The sequence below is a fragment of the Platalea leucorodia genome (genome assembly GCF_965183815.1).
Source record: "Platalea leucorodia genome assembly, chromosome: 14".
NCBI classification, from domain to species: Eukaryota; Metazoa; Chordata; class Aves; order Pelecaniformes; family Threskiornithidae; genus Platalea; species Platalea leucorodia.
In genome coordinates this window covers 3,419,831-3,442,888 of record NC_138836.1, presented here as the reverse complement: position 1 = coordinate 3,442,888, position 23,058 = coordinate 3,419,831, and the positions used below count along the sequence as shown (strand labels likewise).

Here is a 23,058-nt window from a genome sequence, read left to right as displayed (position 1 = left end):
TACATTTCCTCTGCAGTGTATTTGTCCCGTGGTGTGCACACAGAATACAGAAATCAGATAATGTAGCATCAACCAAAAGAATACCCTTGCACTCAGCTATCCCCTTACATCTCAGACAGTAATTCCTGGGTAAAGAGTTTGTCAAAGGTTGCAGAGACGAGCAAGATACAAACACTGTTATTCAGGAGGGAGAAGACGGCAAGCGAGACTCCTCTAGAAGATCCTTAGGTACTGGGACTCCCATGCAGCCAGGTTCATCCTGAGTCAGAGGGACCACTAAGACTTTTCTGCTTCTGCCTGTTGCACACACAGGGTAGTAGAAACACCCCAGGAGTATTTCAGATGAATCACTCGGTACAAGAGAGCTAGATTCTGCCTAAACATGCCCGTTTTCCTAGATAACGATTAAGCTGGCTTCTGTGCACAGCAGCAGCCCATCTGCAGAGGCTGTGTGCCATGTGGTATACATACGTGTTATCAAGGAAGCAGTGCCTCGATTCTTCCCTGTCAGAAATAACAGATCTTCATTGTAATCGCAGTTAGGAAAAGCAGTAGATGACTCAGTGAGAGATCAATCGCTGGACAGCCATTAGCTGAACAGTTTGATGTAACAGCTGAGGAGAGGCCAAGGTTTCTTTCCATTCCGAAATATTTTGTGGTAATGCCTCTGTTTAGAGTTGTGGCTTGGCAGCACCGTGTTGGACTTCTAAGAGATCAGTATTACCCAGACAACTTTTTTTCAGCCTGTGAGTAAGTGCACCTAGTCAGCTGTCCTAAAGACTTCTGGCCTTTCCAAGAACAATCAGTTACAGACTTGGGTAATCTCGCTGTGGAAACAGCATCCCCAGGCAGGGCCAGAGCCCTGTGGAATGGGGTCAGAGAAATCTGATTACTCTAGAAAATACCAGAGCACAGAACATCAGTGTTTCTGTCTTGAACTGTCATTACAGATACGAACTGCAGCGCTCAGTGGTGAACTCTGTGCTTGCTCCTCACTTGTCTTTGCAAGTCAGCAGAGGCAGGACATTTCTGCATTACTTGCTGTCATTAGCTGTAAGAGTCTTGTGGGAAAGCAAAGTAGTACATAGCTACAAGTAATTCTCAAGAGACCACTGTCACACACACACACAAATGTTTTGGAGAATGGGACTGGTTAACCCTTAGCGGATGCTCCTTACACATAACGCTTGCACCTCAGTGCCTGCCTTCTCCAAACGGAATCCCGTAATGCCCTGTAGTTTCAGAATGTGAGGTTCGTTATATTCATCCTAACAAAGGAAGTGCTAACAGATGCAGACATATACTGAATTTGGCAAGAAATAGTTAAATTCCAACTTACTACCTGAAAGTTATGTTTGTTTTAGTAACAGTATGCTGTGAAGCACTGGGATATCCAGAAAGAGCACTTTTGATAGAATAAATATGCTGTCTTTTGTAATTTTTTATGTTCTTTCTTTTGTTTACTTTTTTCAGCACAAGGATCGATAGTATCCCAAAGACATTAAAATAAAGCTGAATCTACAGAACAGAGCTCAGCTTATCTGCTGGATAAGCAGTCTTTCCCCTTTCCTTAAAACAATAAGTTCCAAATTACTTTTCTCTGAACAACTTTCTCCTGTGTTCCAATTTCATCTATGTGAAGCTTTCCTTGCTTTTCTTCTGGATCTTCTTTAAAGCCCTAGATCTCACTCACCCTGCCTCAGAACAGTCATTCATTTTAATAGCAACAGCCAAAGTCCCCAGTTTTACAGCATGAGCCACAGCACAAACAGAAGAACGAGAGATGAAGAAACATGAAGAGGAAAGGTTACTTTTAGAGACCATACAATAGCTCAAAACCTGGGTTTCCTGCATTTCAGTGCCAAGCCCTATTTAAAGGGCGGAACAACCATCATGGCTTTTTTGCATTTCATCTTTTCCCCTTTCAGTCTACATTTAAATTCAGGCCAAACTCTCCCTCTTTCCCACCTCCCAAATTACGAGTGTCAGGCCAACTTACTCAGTTGTGATTGCCAGCTTGTTCTTTGCCTGCTTCAAGGGGAATCTGGTGAACCCTGGCAGTGATTGATGACTGAGGGACTGACCAGACTTGATTAGAAACTGCCAGCTGAGTGACAAGTACCTGATGCAGCTAGTTACTCATACAAGCATCCCAAGCACTGGCAGACACAATAAGGGAGCCCAGTGCCTGACGGAATGGCAGACACGGGCACTCATCCAGTCCACGCGTATGCTCGGTGTCTTGTGTTGAGAAAAGAGGGAGAGGGTGTTGGCTTCCTCCTCTCCCCTTTTTCATCTTTAGCTCTTTTGCCAAGAAGGATTTCCTTCACCCAAGACAGATTCTGATGAGCGATCTGTGCCAAATCCACTAAACATCCCAATTTCTTTTTAACCTTTAAACCAAACTGTCCTTCAATCTGTTTTCATTTTCATTTCTTGAAATAGCTAGGCTAAACCTTTCAGCAGCGGGAACTTCACTGACATCACACATAAAGGTAGTTTTCCCCAACACAGTACATCCTTTTGATTGGAATAAGAGAGAGAAGTACATTATATTTTCATAATAGTAGTAACATGGCCCTCAAGGATTATTACTGAAGTTGCTTCGTTTTGGACCTGGATATACCTCTGCCTATAGACACACCCCTTCCTACTCCTGCCATATTAATAATGCCAAAAAAGTCTGAAGAGCATCTAAGTACCTTTTAAGCAGCTGACCTATATTTTTGGGAAACGTTACAGTAGTATTTGACTGTATAGTTTTAGTATATGTGTTAACTCACCACAGCATGGCAGAGAAAAATCTAATTACATACTGCTGTATAACTGCTTTTTACCCCAAGATTAACACAATTTATAAAAATGAATTTGTCTGGTTTAATCGGTGTAATGAAAGAAGTGGTAGTGTTTTCTACTGGTATCCCAAATATCCAGATGAAAACAAGCAAAAGCTTTGCAAGATTAGAGGTCACTAATTGTGATCGCTAAATACTTTTTTCTAGGTAATACTCTTAATTGAAGAAAGTTTTTAATTAGGCAGAAATAAGCAGCTATAATTTAAAAGGTAAATTGAAGAGTGTATTGCAGGATGCCTCTGTGAAAGGCATAGCAGAAAGCTAGCACTTTTTAAAAGAAAGTGTCTTTCCAGGATCTTAACTCCTGAGCTCCCCCTTCCAGTTTTCTGTTTTCTCACTTAGCCAGTGCAGTTGTTGAACTTCTCCTGTCATTGAGAATCCTTCATGCAGAGGGAGATGGCATTTGAGCAGACCAGTATGAAATTAGCAGTATGTAATATGATGCTGTTAGAGTTCTTCACAATTGTAATTTTTTTCATATGTTTCAAGATTTATTGCTGAAAAACTTTAATATTTTTTACCATCTTTTGAATAATGGTAATGCTGTCTTACTCTCGAGGATATATTTCCGCTATGAAGTTCTTGCTTCTTAAAAAGAAATCAGAATACTTTCAGTTCTCAAATTTGAAACCATTGTGATACTGTCTAGTGTTACGGCAGTCTGGAGATTTCTGTGACCAATTACTTACATGAATGCCATTGTATACTCTGTCATTTCTTTGGTGTCCTTGATTTATCTCTCAAAGCCTTTATGACTTTATGTTTGGCTTTTATGTAGAAGCAGAGCAGGTCATGTGGTTATCCAGAGGCATTAGTATGGTAATTTTCTTCAAGTTGAGTAGGTGGAAATAATTAATGGACTGCTTTATTGATGTACATAGATAGCTGATTCTCTCTGTGGTTTCAATTCCCAGCTTCAATAAAGTAGCTTGAGATTTTATCTGAGGGACCAGTAATTACACAGGGCAAGAATAATTGCTGCACAAATACAATCTGATTGTGTTTTATGCTATTGCCGGGGCTGATGTTAAAGCTTAAATATGTAAACAAGGATCTGCCGCATGAATAAGTTGACTCCTTTTATTTAAACTCATGAACTCTAGAGTAGCTTAAATTCAGAAAATCTGTGCTCTTGAAAGTTGAGCAAACTTCAAAGAGGAAGTTACACATTTAGTGCAGCGCAACACAGGAATAACTTTACTGACTTGACTGGACTCCATCTCCTATTATTGACGGTGACCAGTAGCAGATACCTTGGGAAAAATAAGCACCTATAAAAACAAGCACCATAAAAATTGGATCACATTTGTTACTTTTTATCTCTCAGACTGATGCAGATCTCATGTGAGGATTTTAGCAGTTGAAGTCACTGTGGCATTCATCCTAGAGTTCTGACCGACCCTAACAAATTTGTTCATTTTATCAATTTACACTAGAAGTCATTTTTCTGATGCTTGATTTTGAGACATTTTCTCAGATTCATTCCACATAAAGAATCTCCTGGGTGGGAACCTCCCTAGGCACCTTTGTAAGCAATAAGGAAAGGAACCGAGAGCGCTTTGTTGCTACATTACCTTTCATGTGCTCCTTTTACAGCTTGATCGTCAGCTGGCCCTACAGACTCAAACAGGACCCTTGCCTCTCATACACTTGAAAAAAGTTATTAGTGGCTTTTATGCCTTTAGCAGATTGTTCTTCAGTGTCTTCTCTTGGCTTGTCTTATTTTAGTTTTATATTTAACTTGTCAGAGATTATAATCTTTTCCATTTTTCTTATTTGGACACCATTTTTTGAAGGATGCCCTCTTATTTCTAGCCACCTCCTTTATTTTTCTGTTGAAGCTTGCTGGCTTCTTGGCCCTATTTAAACAAAGGCTCAGAATACACACATAACACCTTAAAACTTGGCATCTGTTCTGGCAGTCCCAGTGTCCATTTTACCATTTAGGTGCTCTTTTAAAACAAGCTTCCTCATTTTTATGTAGTTCTTCATTGGGTTACATAAAAATCGACTACATAACAACTTTCATTCATGTGAAGATGCTGAATTCAATGTAGTACAATATCTGTTATACAAAGTGTTGCTGCATGGCTCAGACCTAAATCGGAGGTTGTTTCCTCAGTCGAAGGCTTGCACAGCTAATACTATTTTAATGTCCTAGTTATTCCAAGCGCCCAGCGCAGGAAGCACAATGATCAGATCAGTGAGACACACAAGGCAGACAGGAGGTTGGTGGCAGGACAGTCTCCACCGGTATCTAGTTCCGAGGATGGCAGCTTTTCTTAAACATGCTTTTCTCCCAGATATCTTATTCTCTATTTGATTTTCTGCTAGCCTATCTCATTTACTTATATGAGGCAACACAAGGAACACAGCAGAAACTCTACTGTGTTTTTCCCTGAACTTGGAAGCCACACTGAGAAACATGGGGATATTTCCTGGATGATACCAAACTCTGCAATGACAGAAATCATTTGCCTACCGTGCATGAAACCTGCCTGCCCTTTGCTTTTGTTCCCAGAGCAGTAATAAATCACGTGTGTTGCCAAGGTTAAGCAGTTCTAACAAAAGTTAGCTTAAACATAAGCTGTGAGTTGAGGATAAGACAACCTAGGGAAGTAACGCAAATGTACGAACAGGAGGGCAGAGCAGGGGGAGGGGGAAACTTAGGATTCTTTGAAAACTTTGAACAACTAAGAATGGCTCCTGCCAGTGATTCATCATGGCACAGAACAGAGATCAGAGCCTTAAATCAGGAGAAAAGCAGGGAGGGACAGGATTTTATCTTAAATAGACTCTCATATGTTTTATGGCTTAGAAACAAAAATTATGATTTTGGTGTAGAAACCTTGCAGAACCACTCTCTGCAACTGCAGACACATTTCCAAGTAAATGCAACTATCTTCAAGGACTCCCTAGATTGTGAAGTTGGGAGCTGATGGGGTAACGCTTCACCAGGTAGGGCATGGACGCATTTCAGGTGAAAGACATGGCTGTTTCGCAGTCCTTTCAGCATGGACAATGCAGCCAGGACTTGAATGTAGCAGACAGACAGAGCCCAGGGCAGCTTTACTACCCGATGAACCCCCAGGAGAGCTCTGTCCCCAGAGCCGGGTGTGCTGGGAAGCGCAGAGCCATCTCACCCCACCCCAAGCGATGCATCTTCTCAGCTAGACCTAACTATCGCACTCGGTGCATCATGAGGACTCTTCAGAAAGTGCCTCAGAGCAATTCTCGCTACAGACTCTTTATGGCTTTGCTAAGAGCAAGACGCAGAAAGAGCATGAGGTAGAACTCTGAGAAACTTCTTTATAAATAAGCCCTCGACAGCCAGGCAAGTGATTAGGAGACACTGTTCAACTGTCCACAACCCTTTCATGACCTAGACTTTTGAGTCTAGCATCATTTTTTTTTCCTAAGATCATTTAATATTTAAGACATCATACACAGCAGGCACCTCTGATTCTATACTGGGAAAACTACTGCCTCCTTTCACAGCGTGGATGCAGACTGTTACATGTCCATCAACACACACTGTAGACAGTACCATTAAGCTTATCTGCGAGTTTGCTGTACCTCCAGAAGGGCATCCTTATCAGACACTGTTCACTCATTGCTTTTCTCTGGAGAGGGAAGGCTTGTATTTATTTAGGCAAATCCTTGGTACTCATCACTAGGAGAATAGCATTCAATCCTTACTTTATTGTTCTAGCCGCTATTATTTCACTGTTGTTATGCATAGGTTTGGTAAAAGCCATCAGAATCCCTCATTCTACTGTGTCATGCTGATACTAGAGCATCTTCATATATCTCAATATAAATTGTTCCCAGTAAATTGAAAAAAGAGCAGCTGCAATAAGATACAGACTGAATAAGGATGTCAGAGATTTTTTTGCATAGGTATAAAATATAAGTAATCCCCCTCACCTTCTCCCCATATAACACACACAAAACAAAGTCTGTTGTCCATCGTGTGCCAACATACAGAGGAAATAAACTTTGAATTTATCCAATTTTCTTTCTGTTATGAGAAGGCTGAAGGCATGACATTGATCAGGCAAAAACTTATCACCTTATGTCTAGGGAACATGTTTGCAACAAATCAGCTCTCAAGCAGTATAAATTTAGGGAGATTTATAGACGAAGGCAGAGATGACATGATCAATATACAGAAACTTTTGGTAAAATAACCAGTAGCTAGAGAACCTTGTTAAATGAGATTGTAAACTAGTATGTGGGCTGCATGCAAACTAGCTTGTAAGAATAGCTCCTGTACAGCACAAGAGCCAGGCTGCTGTCTGAAACGCTTCAGAGGTCCACACACAAAGATGCAGCATATTCCCACTCCTACATGACTAGATTTTTATGGAAGTACAACATAGTTGTGGGGAAGGAGATACTGTTTCATTAATGACTTAACCCCTAGTAGAACCTTGTCTGTTAGCTAAGCTGGAATAATAAAATAAGGAATTTTTTGGTATGTTTTCCTAGATTCATAAACTAGTTTCTTTAGACTAAACAGTTAATTCTGTACTTGTGTTTAATTTAAGCCTTGGTTTCCTACGTGAAGCCTCCTTGGATTTTTCCATTATGATTCTGAATACTTTTCTATTACTTTGAGCATCTAAGCAGCAGCTCTAACTACTTTAATTAAATGTAATCAGACATTAATATCACATAATATCCCCATCCACTAGTTAACTTAGGTGTGCAGTCTTGGGTCAGTCATCCTTAATTGACCTTCAGTTGGAGCATAAGCAAAGTCATTCTGATCACTGGAGTAAGTTTATCATTGCTGAACATTCTTTTTGTCTAACCATACATAGCAGCTAGCAACAAGCATGTATTGGAGAGATTCTTAAGCGTGAGCTGCCTAGGCGTTTAGAAAGAAATCAAAGATTGCAACACAGACTTACGTGTCTGGGTGACAAGTCTAACCTTTGCAGTGCAACACCACAATACTGGAGCTCCACCTTCTTGACTTGCAGGTAATAGGCTGGTGTGACAGGCATTGCACAGAATGCAAGGTTTCCCTGTCAAAAACAGAAATAACATTATAAATCATCCCCTCACAGCAGCTATTTTCCAGTGTGGCGCTTCTGGGACAATCCCAGTTACATCATAAATTCTTTAAGTAATATGAACTTGAAGATAATGGACTGCCCTGTTTGGCTTTCCATTTTATTCTGTTTACCATGTCTAGTTGGTTTATTTATTTTTAAAAAGCTTGCTAAAGAATTGTTTTTACCAATACCAAGAGTATTTCTGCCCAGAAGATTTCTCTAATAATACTAGAAACCATTCAGGCAAGATTTCCCTTTTAATATTTTCCCTCTTGAACCTACAGCTCTACAGTTTCATAATTAATTTATTTTTTTAAATAACACCACAGGGGGATTTATCAAGGGAAATCAGGCTATCTCAGTTAACCTAAACTTTTATTTTAGGCCTCTGCATAAAGAGGGATTTTCTCCCTGACAAAAACTGAAGTGAGATCCTATGGTATTTCTCTTAAGAAAAGGCACAAATAATTAAGTGTGCTCTGTTTCATTTTTAATTGCACTACATTCATTTTATTCCTTTTCAAAGCATGAGCACTATCATTTAGCATACTCTGGGAGCTTCTGTAGTCTTGTAAGTCTCCAGTGGAAGTGGGAATGACTGGTAGCGTAAACAGAGGAGCCAAAGAAATTTTTAAGACCATACTGCCTGTTCATTTTTCTGATCATACAAAGCTTCTCTTACTTTAAAGGCCTTCCATCTGACCTTCTAGAGGAGCGCACACAGGGTTTATTGTTCGAGTAAAAGATTACTGACATAATTTGATGTGGACATCTGCAATTCTAGCCGTTTTGGGTGCTATTCCCTGGTCTTTGCTTTCCCAGAGCCATAGAACATTACACTATCATCCCTCCTTATAGATTTCATGCAGTACAAACTAAGAATAGTTACCCATTTTGGGCTTTGCAAGTGAGCTGATTCAATTGTCAGTGTCAGGTGTTAAGAAAACATATTTTACCAATGAATTTAAGGTATTAGTAGCGCATGTTCACTTCAAAACTGTGTGCAAGGAAACTTTAAGCTTTGCTAGCGGTAATGTGTCAATTATGGCTGGACCTCTTCGGGGCTGTCTGAGCTCACCTGCGTGAGTAGCACCTGTAGATGCCCAGACAGGCTAGCACAAAGAAAGAAAAAGCTTCAGCTGAAAATTGGGTCTTCAGATCTTCTGTAATAAAAGTAACTCTGTGTCTGATAGCTTATGAACTACTGAAATAGGCGGATACTCAACAACTACAAAACACTCCCCATCACTTCTGTGCAGATACTCGTGCTGAAGTTTTGCTGCACAAGCAATAGCCTAAGAAGAACCTTAAAGTTTATCTACATTTGTAAAAGTTACATGAAGCTATATATTAACCCAACCAAAGTTTTACACCTAAGTACACCCAAACTTTGAGGGCAAAAAGAACTAGGTTGTTCTATAAAGCATGATAGGAAAACACTTACCAAAATCAGCCATTTTCCTGAGGCTAGGCTACTCAGAAGATATTTTCCACCTGTCTCCCCTCCAAGGAAAATCTTCCCAATAGGTTAAGTCTACTAGAAACACGAGGTTCAAATCCAAGCAACACTCTACCTGGCTCCCACTAGAATAGCCAAAAACTGCAAGCAGAAGCAAGCATTCACACCACAAAATCCTGCATACAGCTAGCTACAGCACCTGAAAAGCTTTTTATAAGCAGCTGACGGGTTGTTTCCAGCCCCACCCTCTGGGCAAAACACCTGTGCTCCTGCCCCAAGGCCTCAGCCACATGCTCCTTCCCCCAGTCTGAGTTTGTAGACTTCGTCACACACAGTTTGTAGATTAGAAGAATGCTTTGAGGCTCAAAGGTTATGAAAACTTTTAACAAAATGTAAAAAGAAAAAATAAAGCCAAAAACGGCATCAGCATTCTCACCTGTGAAATTTCCACCTGCTACAAAATACTACAGAGTAGTTCTGATGAAGTCGAAGTTGCCTTATCTACTTTAGACAGGGAGAAGGTGTGCAGACACAAATGTAAATGTGTCCTTTGTGTATCATCTTGTTAGTTGCTCTTTACTCATTTAGTCAGAAATTTTTTCAGCATCCAAAGAGAAATTGAGGTTGATCTAGTCTATAAGTTGCAGACTAGATGGAATATGAACCTTCAGCCTGCAGTTACCTGATGAGAAGCAGTATATAGTTACATCACATTTTTCTTCTTTTTCCAATTAGGGGCCCAGAATCTTTGAAAGTAACTCAGCTTGTCAAAAATCAGGCATTCCTCCGTGTTCCAGGCCATTGCACGTACAAGGAAGGAACTATCCTTCTTCACCATCAGAGTATAGCTTTTCCAACAAGTTTTTTTTATATCAAAACTTTGACTAGAGAAGGGTTTGGGTAAATGGAACAGAAATTAGTAGAACCTGCCTAGAGAGCAAGCCTGTCCTCTGGGATCACAATGGGTGAGCTTCTCTTATAATAATGCTGGGGTTTTTTAAAGAATTCTACTAAATATGAACACTTTTAAAAAGTGGAGTAGAATGGAGCAGTTTCAGTCCGAGGATACATTGCATGTATGCAAACTTAGCATAAGGACTAACGAGTCACATTCCTATTGCTCGATAAATATTCTATAACACTAACAGCAAAGGAGCTATTTATAATTGAACCTGGGATTTTGTCAAGGTATCTTCAAAAGAGAAAAAAAAATACCCTTTTTCTAGGTACAAAAATATATGAAACAATACATTTTGGTCTTTGTGTATGAAGTTTTAAATTTCAAATGCTAGATGAATTTGCCTGTTTTCAGTTTCAGTGTATGTATATAGACGGTATGATAAGTTTAATTATCTGGCTATCTGCCTTGCATGTATTTCTCTAGTTTAAACTTGCGCTTTTTTATATTTTGCAGTTCCCTCCTTTTGGGGTTTGGTGAACTCAGCTTGGAATCTTTGCTCTGTTGGGAAAAGACAGTCACCTGTCAATATTGAAACCAGCCATATGATTTTTGACCCGTTCTTAACTCCGCTTCGCATTAACACAGGAGGAAGAAAGGTATGTGTTCTATCATGTTCTGGGATAAAAACAAGAAGTTAGTAGACTTACAAACGTTTGCTATATTTTAGATTTCTAAGGCATTTACTCTTTTATCTCAGTCAGCTCTGAGGCAGAACAACAACATAGCGCTTTGCAAGTCACACAATTTCATCACTGCTGGAGAGAAGGCAACCATACATTTTTAGGTGTTGTCTAGCACATATTTGTATTTTCATATTAACTGTTACTTGAAACTCTGCTGTCTGGAAGTACGGCATCTCACTTAGAAACTCCACCTTTATAATTAAATTTGGTGTTCATTCTGAGTAGCATTTTAAAGCTGCTATTCTAAAAGTGTTGTTTAAGATGGCCAGGACCTTTTTGTATTCATCTGCATGAGGATAACATTGCAGTGCCATCACGTTCAGGGGCAGGAAGGGATGAATGAGCTTCTTTATGTCATGAAATAAAAGGAACTATGAGATACATATCTCAGCATGGGACAGGCAGACAGATGCGTTCAAAAAGTGATCTAGTTTCTATGTTACCTACAGCATATTGGCACTCATAATAAGATTTTTTTTATTGGACATCTCCTGACATATATTAATTAGAAAACAAAATGGCAACATTTATTTTAATAGATCATAAGTAAATCTCCAAGGATATTGGATCAGATGGAAATGATAGGTTAGCAAAGAAAGACTATATTACTCATATAAAATCAGCGTGATGATATCTTGTCGGAAAGTGACTGCCACAGCTGACTAGTTTATTAACTTCTATTTCTGGCCAAACTTTATCTTGTTTACCCGGATTTGGAAAGTATATCTTAATAAACTGAGGTACGAAACCAGAGTCCTTCTGGGTTAGATTATGTGTATCCCTGTGGCTCAGGCACCTAGACTTCTAGGCTAGTCCATGTAGATTAAAGGTGGAGGCAAGAAACAATCTTGACAAAATGATGCTCTGCAAATGGGTGGAGATTGTCATCTGAGGTATGTGTACATATAGAAACACTGCTGATAGATGCTAACAAGTGATCATAGCCTCCCTTTTTTATACTATATCCAAATTATGTTAGGAGCTAAAATTTGCACGAGGTTTTTATTGTAGTAAAAACCTTAAGTTCAGTAAATGTTTCTACAAGTTTTCACAACTCGGATATTGAAGCATTGTGCTAATGCTCGATATAAGTCAAAATAATGCACAAGAAATTATTTATGAGTATGAATTTGAAAAACATTCAAGCATGTGCATTTGTGCTTGCTGACCCAGTGCTCAGAAGCAGAACTGAAACTGTTATGTCTCAGTGAAAAAATGCAGAAAGGTAACAACTCTAAACAATGAAAGCAGATTTGGATCCCAAGCGTGTTTCACTTTTAATAATGTCATGCTCATATCAATAGCATAGTTAGGGACATTTTACATGCATGGTTCTTAAAATCATTTTCTGCTAATTCATTCTTTCTGTTCATGTTTACTAAAATAATTATACTTACTAAAAATTAGGAGTACAGACAAATTTTAGAGTACAGCACCAAAAAAAATTCTTGAGACCTACTTGGTTCCTAAATTGCCATTCAAAGCATTTCAAAAAACAAACTAATCCTAATGGTTATGCTTAATGATTTTTCTTTCACTAAAGAGTGTATTCACAGCATGGAAGTTTGAGGACAATCCCCAAATAACGAAGTTATCAATTCTGTTGATCCAGCTGGAGGGTTGATATTTTTCAATTCTAAAACTATTTTATAAATAAAACATCTTGAACCTGTTAGCACTCTTGGAAATAGTCATTAGTTCAAAATGTTTTTGTGTTGCTTCCCTTATGTGGGGGTGCTTAGGGTATATTAAAGATTTTGTGGCTTATTCCATGCAGGCAGTTCTCTTATTCAATCTGTAATACAGAACAATGCAGATGAAAAGGCATTGTGACTTACAATATCAGAACAAGCAGAGACTAACAAAAGGTTATTCCAAAATGATTTATCTTCTCCTGTTGTCTTGACAAATGACATTTCTGCTGGAAACTGCATGAGATGTTAGGAGTTTGCTCTGTACTTCCCATTGAGGTTCTGGTGGTGCATGTGCACGTACATCAGAATTGATGTAAGCTTCATCACAGAAATGATAAATGTATCGTTACCTACTGAAGGACAGTAATGCTTCCAACTATGGCCCAAAGTTCAGGGTAATATGTACATTTTGCTTTTTAAACAGAAATGCATTGAAGTTTTTCATTTTGATTCAAAAAAGAGTTGTATTGATTCTGCTACTTATGTAAAGGCTGACGTATTTCACATTATTTATACATTACCGTATGATATAATATGAAAGTCAAGAATAAAATTACATGGAAGTTGTCAGTGGGTCACAGCCAGGAGTTTCAGAAAATTTAGTATTATCTTTAGCAATTCTAAGAATTCAACTGGTTTTTTGTACCAGCTCCGGATGAAGCAAATGTCTGATTATTAATAAAATATTGGAGGCACCAATGGCCTTGGAGATACTGTATCAGTAATGAGGTGTTGTACCACACTCACAAATATTATCCTGCTGCTGTCAACCAGTGATGGCCTTCTGTCGTGATACAAGAACAGGATTTCTTCTAGTTGTGGTTTAGAGAGGTTTCTAAAACGATTGAATCAAAGTTCTCCTTTGACGAAAAGATTGCAATTTTCATGCCTTAAAAAAATTCTTTGCTCATAGTTAGGGCTTCAGTGAGGATTTGATTTGGCAGTTAGTATATTTGTGTTCTCTTTTTTGGTAATGTTTTTTCTATGTTAAAAATGGAGGTGTGTTTCAGATGGGCTGAAGCACTTCAGTTTTCAGGGCAATGACCCAATTGATAAGGCAGCCTGGGAATTCCTTAGACGAGACCGAACTGTGATTATGCTGTACACAAAAGGATTTTGTGGAACTGATTGTAAGAAAAATGATGAATAAATAAAAAAGGGATTTGATATGGTTTCAAATCAAAATTTTAATAACTTTGCATTATGCGTAGTGAACAAGAGAGACAGCTCGTTGCACACAGTCAAAATTATACACCTCTTGAAAAGGGAGCTGGGAGGAGAGTCAAGCCTTAGCAGAGAGCTAGATGGAAGGAAGCGTTCAGAACTTGGAACAGTAACTTCAACTTTTTAACAAATTTTTTTGTGATTAAAGTAGAAATCAGTTTTATTTCAGTTCTGATTTTGAAAAGAACATTTCTACTTTGTGTGCTTCACTTTTGAAAGTAACTTAAGAAGGAACAGAAGAGGTTCACCCACAGGAACAAAATCCAAGACCAGTCTAGAGAAATTCAAAGAACACAGGCCTGGGTGATAGGATCTCTGACTTAATACTTCCTCTTAACTCTTTCATTCCTTACCATTCGTTTCTCTTGGGCCTTTATTTTTAGGGGTGGGAAGCATTGCTTAATTTCTGTAAACCAGTTACCTGTTTAGTTCGCAATTTCCACATCAGCAGACCAAAACAGTTCCAAACCATTCCATTACAGAATTTATGGCTAAGGATTCCACCTTAAGTACATAGCTTTCTAGCCGATTCCATTAGAGAGTTTATTTTATTTCAGTATTAGCAATAGAAGGCATTTTAGTAAACTAGATTGAGACTTTCCTACAATTATTTAGAACACTTGGAAAGAAAAATATAATTTTCTTGTTCCTAAAGAAAAGGAATGGTCTGAAAGGAGAGTACGAAGGACAACATCACTGTGTTCCTACCCCGCAGCCTACAAGGGGAGAGAAGTACAGTCTGTGTCCTGTTACACAGCAGGTGACTTAATAGTTACTTCTGACCTGAGGCTGAGAAGAAACTTCTTCCCATTCCATTCAGGAGCAAAGGGGATGGCAATGCAATTTGCCAAATATTTGATCCAATTTTTCACAATAAAGTTCCAGTGAGCGATAATATATTGCTTTATGTGCTGTCCAGTGATTGCAGTGTGGTATCGGGTCATGCGATTTACAATTCAAGCATCATCAGATGTTATTCTGATTTGTGCTGTGTTATTTTGTATGTTTGTGCTTCTCCATTTCCTGAGAAAGTGGCTTTTCAGGTCCTGAAGGCTGAATATCATTGATACAGATAATTGGATTTCAAGATCCAGAATCTCAGCACAAGATACTTAATGAGTTTACATGCAGATAAATTCCCCAGAAGAAATGCTGCTTTTGAGGAAACTCCCCAAGGTTCAGTTCTCTCTCAGGCCCAGCTTTGTCTCTTGATTATCCATTTTAGCAAATTTAACATGCAGCCCATTTCAGATAAACAGCCCTTAATAAACAATACAAACCCTTATTAATATGCAAATCACAGTGCCTCCACTCTGTCACAAAGAAAAACACCATTTTACTTTCTCTGCTTTTTTTCTTCGGATTCACGTAAGCACCAAGGCAATCAGCAACAGGAGAACAGCGTAACTTTACTGACGAGCCCGTGTAGTCTAGTGACATTCAGGCAGCAAGCACCAGGGTTTTCAGTCTCCCAAGCAGGGATTTCCGGGCTGTCGTGGATGATAGCGGTGGATGAACAAACCACCTCACTTCCCACTGAGCTAGTCCTCTGCTGGGATTTCTTCCTCCATTCACCAGTGCTGGCAGCCTCTCTTCTCCAGGAGCTCTGCCTTTGGTCCCCCAAAATTTGTCCCCTGACTTACCTGTAGCCCATCTGCCTTTGATCGCCTTATTCTCTGTGGACTTAATTTCAAGAGCCCTATTTCCAAGATTCTTTAAGACTGAACTACAGTTCTTGGCCATACTCATTTTTTTTCTCTTGAAAACGTGTTAAGTATCAGCATTTGCTTTAGACACTAAGTGCATCCCTGCCAATTAATTAAACCTGGTCATCTAAGTGAAGCCATGTGTTACTAATCATTTTAGGTCATGCTCAAGGACGTAAATTGCGGTTTAAAGCGGGTGAAGTTCTGTTTAAAATCACTTTATTGTTAAGACAAGGAGGGCCATTGTACCTGATGTTGACCTCTGGGGAAATAAAGAAATCGATGTCTGCTGGCCAAGGGCTGTTATACACATTCCTAGCTCAGTGTGCATAAATGAAAGTTACTCAGTAAGATCCATAAGTCTGCCTTCTCATATGGGACATTAATGAATGCAATCACGTATTATTTAAATTAATATCTTTATAAATAATTGGTTCATTCTATGCATCACAAGATAATGGCGATATTTAGCAGTTTCTAAACTAAAATAGGATAGGAGAAAAGAGATTTATGAATTGAAATCAGTTAAATGGTTTCTCTGCCAGCTAGTTCTGATTCCATGCTGTTCAATCAATTCAGAGTATTACTAGCATTTTTCTCAAGAGTGCAATATATGACAACTGCCAAGCTTTGCTTTGGTGATTACTAAAAGGACAAGATACTGGTGTGAACCATATTTCAGCACTGCAGGAATATAAAAAATGAATTGTTAGAAATAGTCCAGGAGGAATGGATAGCAATAAGACATCAATGTCATCTGTAAACTGATTTGTGATGAATTTTTAGAGGGCTTAATAATACGATGTTTTGATTTAGAGTGCCTTTAGAAAGTCAAAAGTCTGATGCAAACATCAAAAAATTTAATGAATAAAAAATGAAATATAGTATTCCTGCTTAAATAATTGTTTAACATTTCTAACACTTCTACAGTATTGCATGTTCTCAGATGTGTTAGTAAGTAGACGTAAAATGAAACCAGCAGGTTAAAGTAACTTGTTTATTCATCCTCGTCATTGACTTTAGGACAGGAAAAAATGCTAAGTATTATTTCAGAGGTACTTGCAAACTTTGCTGTTAGTAGACCATATATAGGGAAAAACATATTCAAGGTCTAGATCTGTCTCTGTACTGGGACTTCTGTTCCCTCATCACTTTCTTGAGATTGAATCAGTTTGAAATGTTTGGGGACTCAGATGTGCATCTTGGTGTGTTCTAAATTTCTGGTTGGCTGTGACAGTGGGGCACCACTGAAATTGTAAAGGAGTCCTGAACGGGCACAGGAATGCATTCTTCATAGTATCAAGGCATTTTTTTCCTCCAGTATAACTACTCTGCTTGACATTTAATCTCGTCTAGTGTCATAAAGCAAGCTCACTTGTCTGCCATGGGAAACTAGGAGATCCCAGATTTGGCAAGAAGTGATTCAGCAGGCTTACTCCACAAGCTATGCGTACCCTGGTTTAGAGCTGAGGATATGCTCTCATTTTGGCAGCAGTGCCTTTCTAATTGTATGTTAAACGGTATCTCAGCTGCAGTTGTGTAGTAATTAAAAGCAACCCGTGGTATCCTTGAAAGGTGGGTGTGCTAACCCTGGAAACGCATTCAGTGGGATGTTATTTGAAGCATCAAGGGGATCTGCTGTTACGGACATTGGGCAGTAGATCCGTTAGAAGGTTAAAGAGTCTGTGATATTATTGAAGCTGGGCTAACTGATACTAGCCAAAGGTCTTGACTGTTGCTTTCTTTTTTCCCTCCTCAGTTGTTTATTTCAATAAGTTGCTTTCCTGTTTTCAGTTCCTAATGATGTAGCTTCAAAAAAAGCTTGGAGCAGCAGCTGGCCTCCAACTACTAAATAGTTTGATATATTCAAAGGAATTTTCAAAAGCACCGACTTTGCTCTATATGCCCTTTTTCTATCTTCTAATATACGTCGTGCATTGTTTTGATGGTATCTTATTTGGATTTATTTCATCCTGGACTTAGGTCTATTTATAAACCTAGATATTTATTTCTAGCCTTGCAGAAGTAAAAGTAACATATATCTTGCCTTTGTACTTGATTCTGTACTCGGGGCTATAACCACTGATATGAAAAGGCTGAAGATTTTTTTTCACTCACACTGATCCTGCAGTCATAGTAAAGGTGTGCAAGTCTCCTAACACCGCATGCTTTAAATGGAATATAATTTTGTATTTTAGCATTGTTAAAACACATTTCCTGGTCCTGAATCATCAGAAGGATGATTCATTCTTTGCCTTTTTTTGTTACAAACATAAAATAATAAATGTATGACATATTGAAACTTAGTAAAATATCATAATATTTTCTTGAAAGCGGGTATTTTTGGCACAATATCAAAGAAATGTTTTTTACTGAGAGCCTGCTGTAATGGATGGGGGTGTTCCATGTCATTTTGCATACAGAAGTTGAATCATATTATCAAAGTCAAGATATCTGGGGAAGATGCTAGCATATATAACATTATTGTTCAGCTGCCACCAGTTCATCTGAGGCAAAACACTTGCTATGCCAACCAGAACTAATGAGAATCCACATACCTCTCCTCCTGGTAAATCCTGGCCTCAACATTTTACACTTTCTTGCTCTCAGTTCAATGGCAAAAGGCTGCAATTTGTAAAGCAGGTTTTTATGATCACTGGTTATGTATTTTGGAGACTTCTTTTCTTTTTTCTTCTCAGAAAGCAAGTGTTAGGTAACTGTAATGGGAAGTTGTCAGTCCTCTAGGAAGGTGACATATGCAGAACTTTAAATAGCTACATAGCTATAGGAGCTAACATCACCTGTGTTTAAAAACAGCATTGCAACAGTTTCTTAAACATGAAGAAGAATTTACACAGCATCCAAGACAGATTTTCTTTTTTCTCTTTGTAATCAATGTAAGCCCAGCTTGAAATTATTTTGAACTGATCAGTAAGTAATTATTTATCAACAGTTCAAAATAATTCTTCTTCAGTTCTTTTTGTTTTGGTATTAGTTTATTCTCCTATGTGAGTTCAAACATTGAGCTTTGCAGCTTCCTAGCTGGCAGGTGAGTATATCGCATAATAAATAGTGCTTCTAACAGTATGGTGACTGTGGTTTTGGTTCTTCACCAACTGACGTGGTGGCAGGACCGACTGTTAGCCGATCAGCCTTTATATCCTGCAACCATCAAGTATGTATTTACATCCAAGCTATTTTTCCTGAAGATGATTTACAAATTGCTCTGGAATTCTATAACAGAGTGTAGATTCGGAAACCGAATACGTGGAGAGAGGAGACTTTATAACGTATGTTAGGTGTCTGCTGCCCATCGAGGCAGGAGATCATTTTGGCTGATGATGTGTTTGTGGGAGTAAGGTACTAAGCCAGCTTTCCAAGCAGTTATGCAGCCAACAGGCATGGTGATTGCTTGTGGCCTGCTGGTGCCAGCTGTGAAGTGTGGGCTGTAAGAGACCCGGTTCCTGATGAGCTGGAATCGGACGCGGCCATTGAGGAACCTGGGGAGAAGGTTTTCTTCCTTTTTTTACGTAACTCTCACTTTCATCCAAAACGGTTAAAGCTATGGACTGGAGACTGGTTTGTCGTTGGGTTGCAGCAACCCCAAATAAGTGAAAACAATCAGGAAATAAACTAAGATCCACATTGACTTATCATCAGTTCATTCACAGAAAAGAAAGTTAAGGTTAAGTAAACCTGCTTCGTGGCTGGAGCGTTAAGCACAAAATAATTGCAAGTCTGGTGCTTGTGAAACTTTTTTTTGGTTTTGTGTCTCCAGCACGACAGATAAGAGTTCTCTTACTGACATTTCCCTGTATTGTTTTACACTGAATGTAATCAAGAAATCACCATATCTTTGGCAGGGATTTCTGCCTGTCTTGCAGCTGGAGGAGGTACTTTATAATAGACACATGTCAATTCTGCTGTAAGCTAGAAAAGACGGGGATAAATAACACTGCTGCCAGGGTGAAATACAAATTGCTGTGGCAGTCAAATGTGCCATTCAGAATTCTGAGTAGCAGTTTGGTGTTACAGAGAAGTGCAAGTTCATTGTTTTTCCTCCTAGTACTGTTAACTGCTGATTGTTGAAGTTTGGAGCAGGCACGGTTTGCTTATAGATAGGAGAATTAAACTATGTATTTTAGGATTAGATGCTAGAAAGGAGCTTAAGGGAAAAAACTGAAGCAGTGGTCGATGAACTGTATCTAATAATCAAAAACAAATCTGTGGATCAGCAGCTCCTCATCAAACTGGGATCCGGATGGTAAAGCCGTGGGGTATTTAAGCTGCGTGTCACTCAACAGGCTGAGGAAAACCATCAGTAGATGATTCTGGAGCAGAGGAGGAAAATGTACGTAAATTGGGGGTAAGAAACTGTTCTTAATGTAAGGGACAGTGTATATTACAGGGGGTTGCAGGCCTTGCAAGGAAAGAGAAAATAATCCTTTTGCATGTACCCTTCTTTTATTTGGGATATCTTGTTCCTGTGCAGAAAGTGACAGAAAGTCATAGCTCATAGTAGTATTGCTTAGATGTGTGGTAGCCCTCTGTGTCTGAATCTGTAACTATTGTCTGTTTTACCTAACTTTCGACTGAAAGCAATTATAACTGAACAGTTTTACCTCCAGTTTCTTTATCAGGTTATTGCTTGTGTCCCTGAACAAGAAACACTCCCAAACTATCCATGTAGATCCGACAATGGAAATTTTAGCTTTTAAAACGAAAAAAGAGGATGAAGTTAAACTTGACTACCGAAAATCATTGGGGAGTCTGTTTTAATTGGCAAATATGAAGAAGATTATTAAATTAAAGAAACATTTCCTTTTGTAAACTTGCATAGAAGAATAGAAAAAAAAATGTAGGATCTTCATACATCAGTAGAAAATGCCAAATACATAACAGTCCCATTTTCATGAGTCTTCTCTAGCATCCAGTTCATCTTTCCTGTCTGTTTAGAAACAAATTTAGAACATTTGTCTTATAGGAAAAATAAGCATCTTTGTATGTATGCCTTTGTGTGTGTGTGTGTATGTGTATGAGACTCTCAGCTTACCTCCTTTTTCTAAAGCTGCATCCTATCATTCATCATTTCAGCAGTCAAATAAAGGCGAATGAACATATAAGGTTTCTTCTGCAGTCTATTTTCCAGAATTTTTCAGAATCCAAAAACTCACTGTAAGACATATGATTAAAGCATCAGTCTGAAGAAACAGCATAATTTGTAAGGAAAGTCAATAAACTGTTGATTTTTTGAATTTTTATTTTGTCTCCGTTGCACCAGCTCCAGCTCTGAATAACGCTGTGAATAGGTGAAGGGATGGCTTCAGTAAAGTTATCTTGAACTTAAATCTGTGTAACTTGCATCACAGCTTAAAACCATCTGAGGGGAGTTCATATGGGTGCTGATACACCCCGAGGGGATTGTTTCACAAAGGCAGTTGGAGCATCTGAAGTGACTATTAAAAGATAATTCTGTTTTTTCAAGAAAGATGACTCTTCATTTCAGTGTTATGAATTCACAAGGTCTGACTATCTCAAAGCCACTTTTGGGATCAAGGTGAAAACGTACATTGTATAAATATAAGTAGTGCTAATCTCTAACCGGTGACATACTGCCCAGGAAAAAAAATGTACTGCATACTGCACTCTTGTTTATTTTAACAACTGAGTGCCACCTGTCTCAGGGAAGCTGTTCAGCACAAGAGGATGTTGCACAGAATACACTAACTTATATGGCATGCTGCCACACAGATACATTTGAGGTATATATTGGGGATGAGGAGGAAGGGGAAGAAGAGCAGGCAAAGGTTAATAAGGACAAATTGTGTTTCTTTACTTTCTTTGGATGTGCAGTAAAAAGGAAGGGGGATACCCTCTAGTCCCGTATCCTTTCTTCTGTGCCCCAGCCAGCAGCTGGAGGCAGCATGTCAACATCAGAAGTTGCCACGGATAGTATTAAATCCCGGCACTCGCGTTCTGCAGTCCTCCATTCCCTGCCACACAAACAGTGCAAAGAAATACATCACAGATATGACTTTAAATCACAGCATCTTCCAGGGCTATGCCAAGGGCAGCACAGCTGTGCTGAGGTGGCACTTAAAAGCTCCTTTGAAGATACTTTGCCTTAACTAAGTATTTAGCCTTAACTATTTCAGGTAGTCCTATTTCATCTAGGACTATTTAAGACCTCTACCCAAAACAGTGTTCAAATGTACTGTGAAAAGAAGCCTTTGGGAAAAAAAAAAAGGATTAAAATGTGAATAATTTTATTCACACAAATGTCCTTTTGATATCATCACAGCCCTTCCAAATAAATGTATTTTTGTGTTTAGATTTGTAAAGCATATTATTTAGGTGATGGACATTAATAGCTACTTTTGAGTGACTTAAGCTTTTGATGCAAATACACATTCATGATCTTTTCTTTCAGTGTGTTACTAAAAACAACAGGCTTTTGCCACGGTTTCGATAGCCTGAAGATGGATTGGGATGTAACTCCTTGGTTGGCACATATGGGGCTATTTACCAGGTATTGCTCCATCAGAAGCACAGAAACACCATTAAACAAGTCTCCTGGTTTGATGGTGTTGCCCAGGGGCAGATTTGAACACTGGAGAGAGAAACTCTGCAGCCAGAACCTCCCTACCGAGATGGATTTGGCATGGACAGAAGGCAGTGATCTTGGAGAGATTCTCGGATTCATTAGCCACCCAACAGTAAATCCATGCCTCTAAATCTCAACTTTAGGCTTAAAACTTTTGCACTTTGTCTTGTCTATTTGAAATCTTCTCAATCCAAGTAAGCCACTGTCTACCCATGACCAGATGCATGTTGCATCCAGCCGTTTTATAGTGCTTACACCACACTCCTTTTTTATATATATATTTACAGAAGGATATTGTTTGGAAGCACAGGGATGTATGCCAGCATCTATGATCAAATTTCAGATGGAACGGTCCTCTATTATCATGCAAAGTTTTGTGCCATCAACTTACCCATTTGTCATCACCCAAATGCCCTCAGTCCTTGAGGTAGCTACATATTGGTTGGAAATGATTTTCCTATCTTGTTTGACCTTCTGGGAGGCCTCTTAGTGACAAATCTTCTGTAAACACAGTGTTCCGCATACAGAAGAAATAATGCAGCTTGGTTTCCTACAGAATCTCGTTTTAGCTTCTTTATAGCCTCTGTCCCCCATTATCACTTCCCCACTACTCCACAGATCCCCTCCATTAGAAGGCAAAGGCAGAAAACGCCGTGGCTATTTCCAAGTTCCTTTGTGCCAGCCAGCCTGCAAATGCACCTGCTGATTGCCCAGTTGACTGCTGCTAACAGCAGTCTATAATACCTGAGTTTTACCTGCCTGTTCCTCAGTACAAAATTGGTTTTGTCCTTTCTTCTACCCAATTTTCA

At 38.9% G+C, this 23,058-nt stretch overlaps 1 protein-coding gene across 1 annotated transcript in view; it reads left to right on the top strand.

The window, feature by feature from the left end:
- CA10 (carbonic anhydrase 10) overlaps positions 1 to 23,058 on the top strand; it is a gene marked incomplete at both ends in the record, with an annotated part of 204,609 nt that overhangs the window by 69,873 nt on the left and 111,678 nt on the right. The window contains one exon of the mRNA XM_082327135.1: positions 10,792 to 10,934. Within this exon, the coding sequence (XP_082183261.1) occupies positions 10,792 to 10,934 (143 nt within the window). The remainder of the gene's footprint in view (positions 1 to 10,791; positions 10,935 to 23,058) is intronic.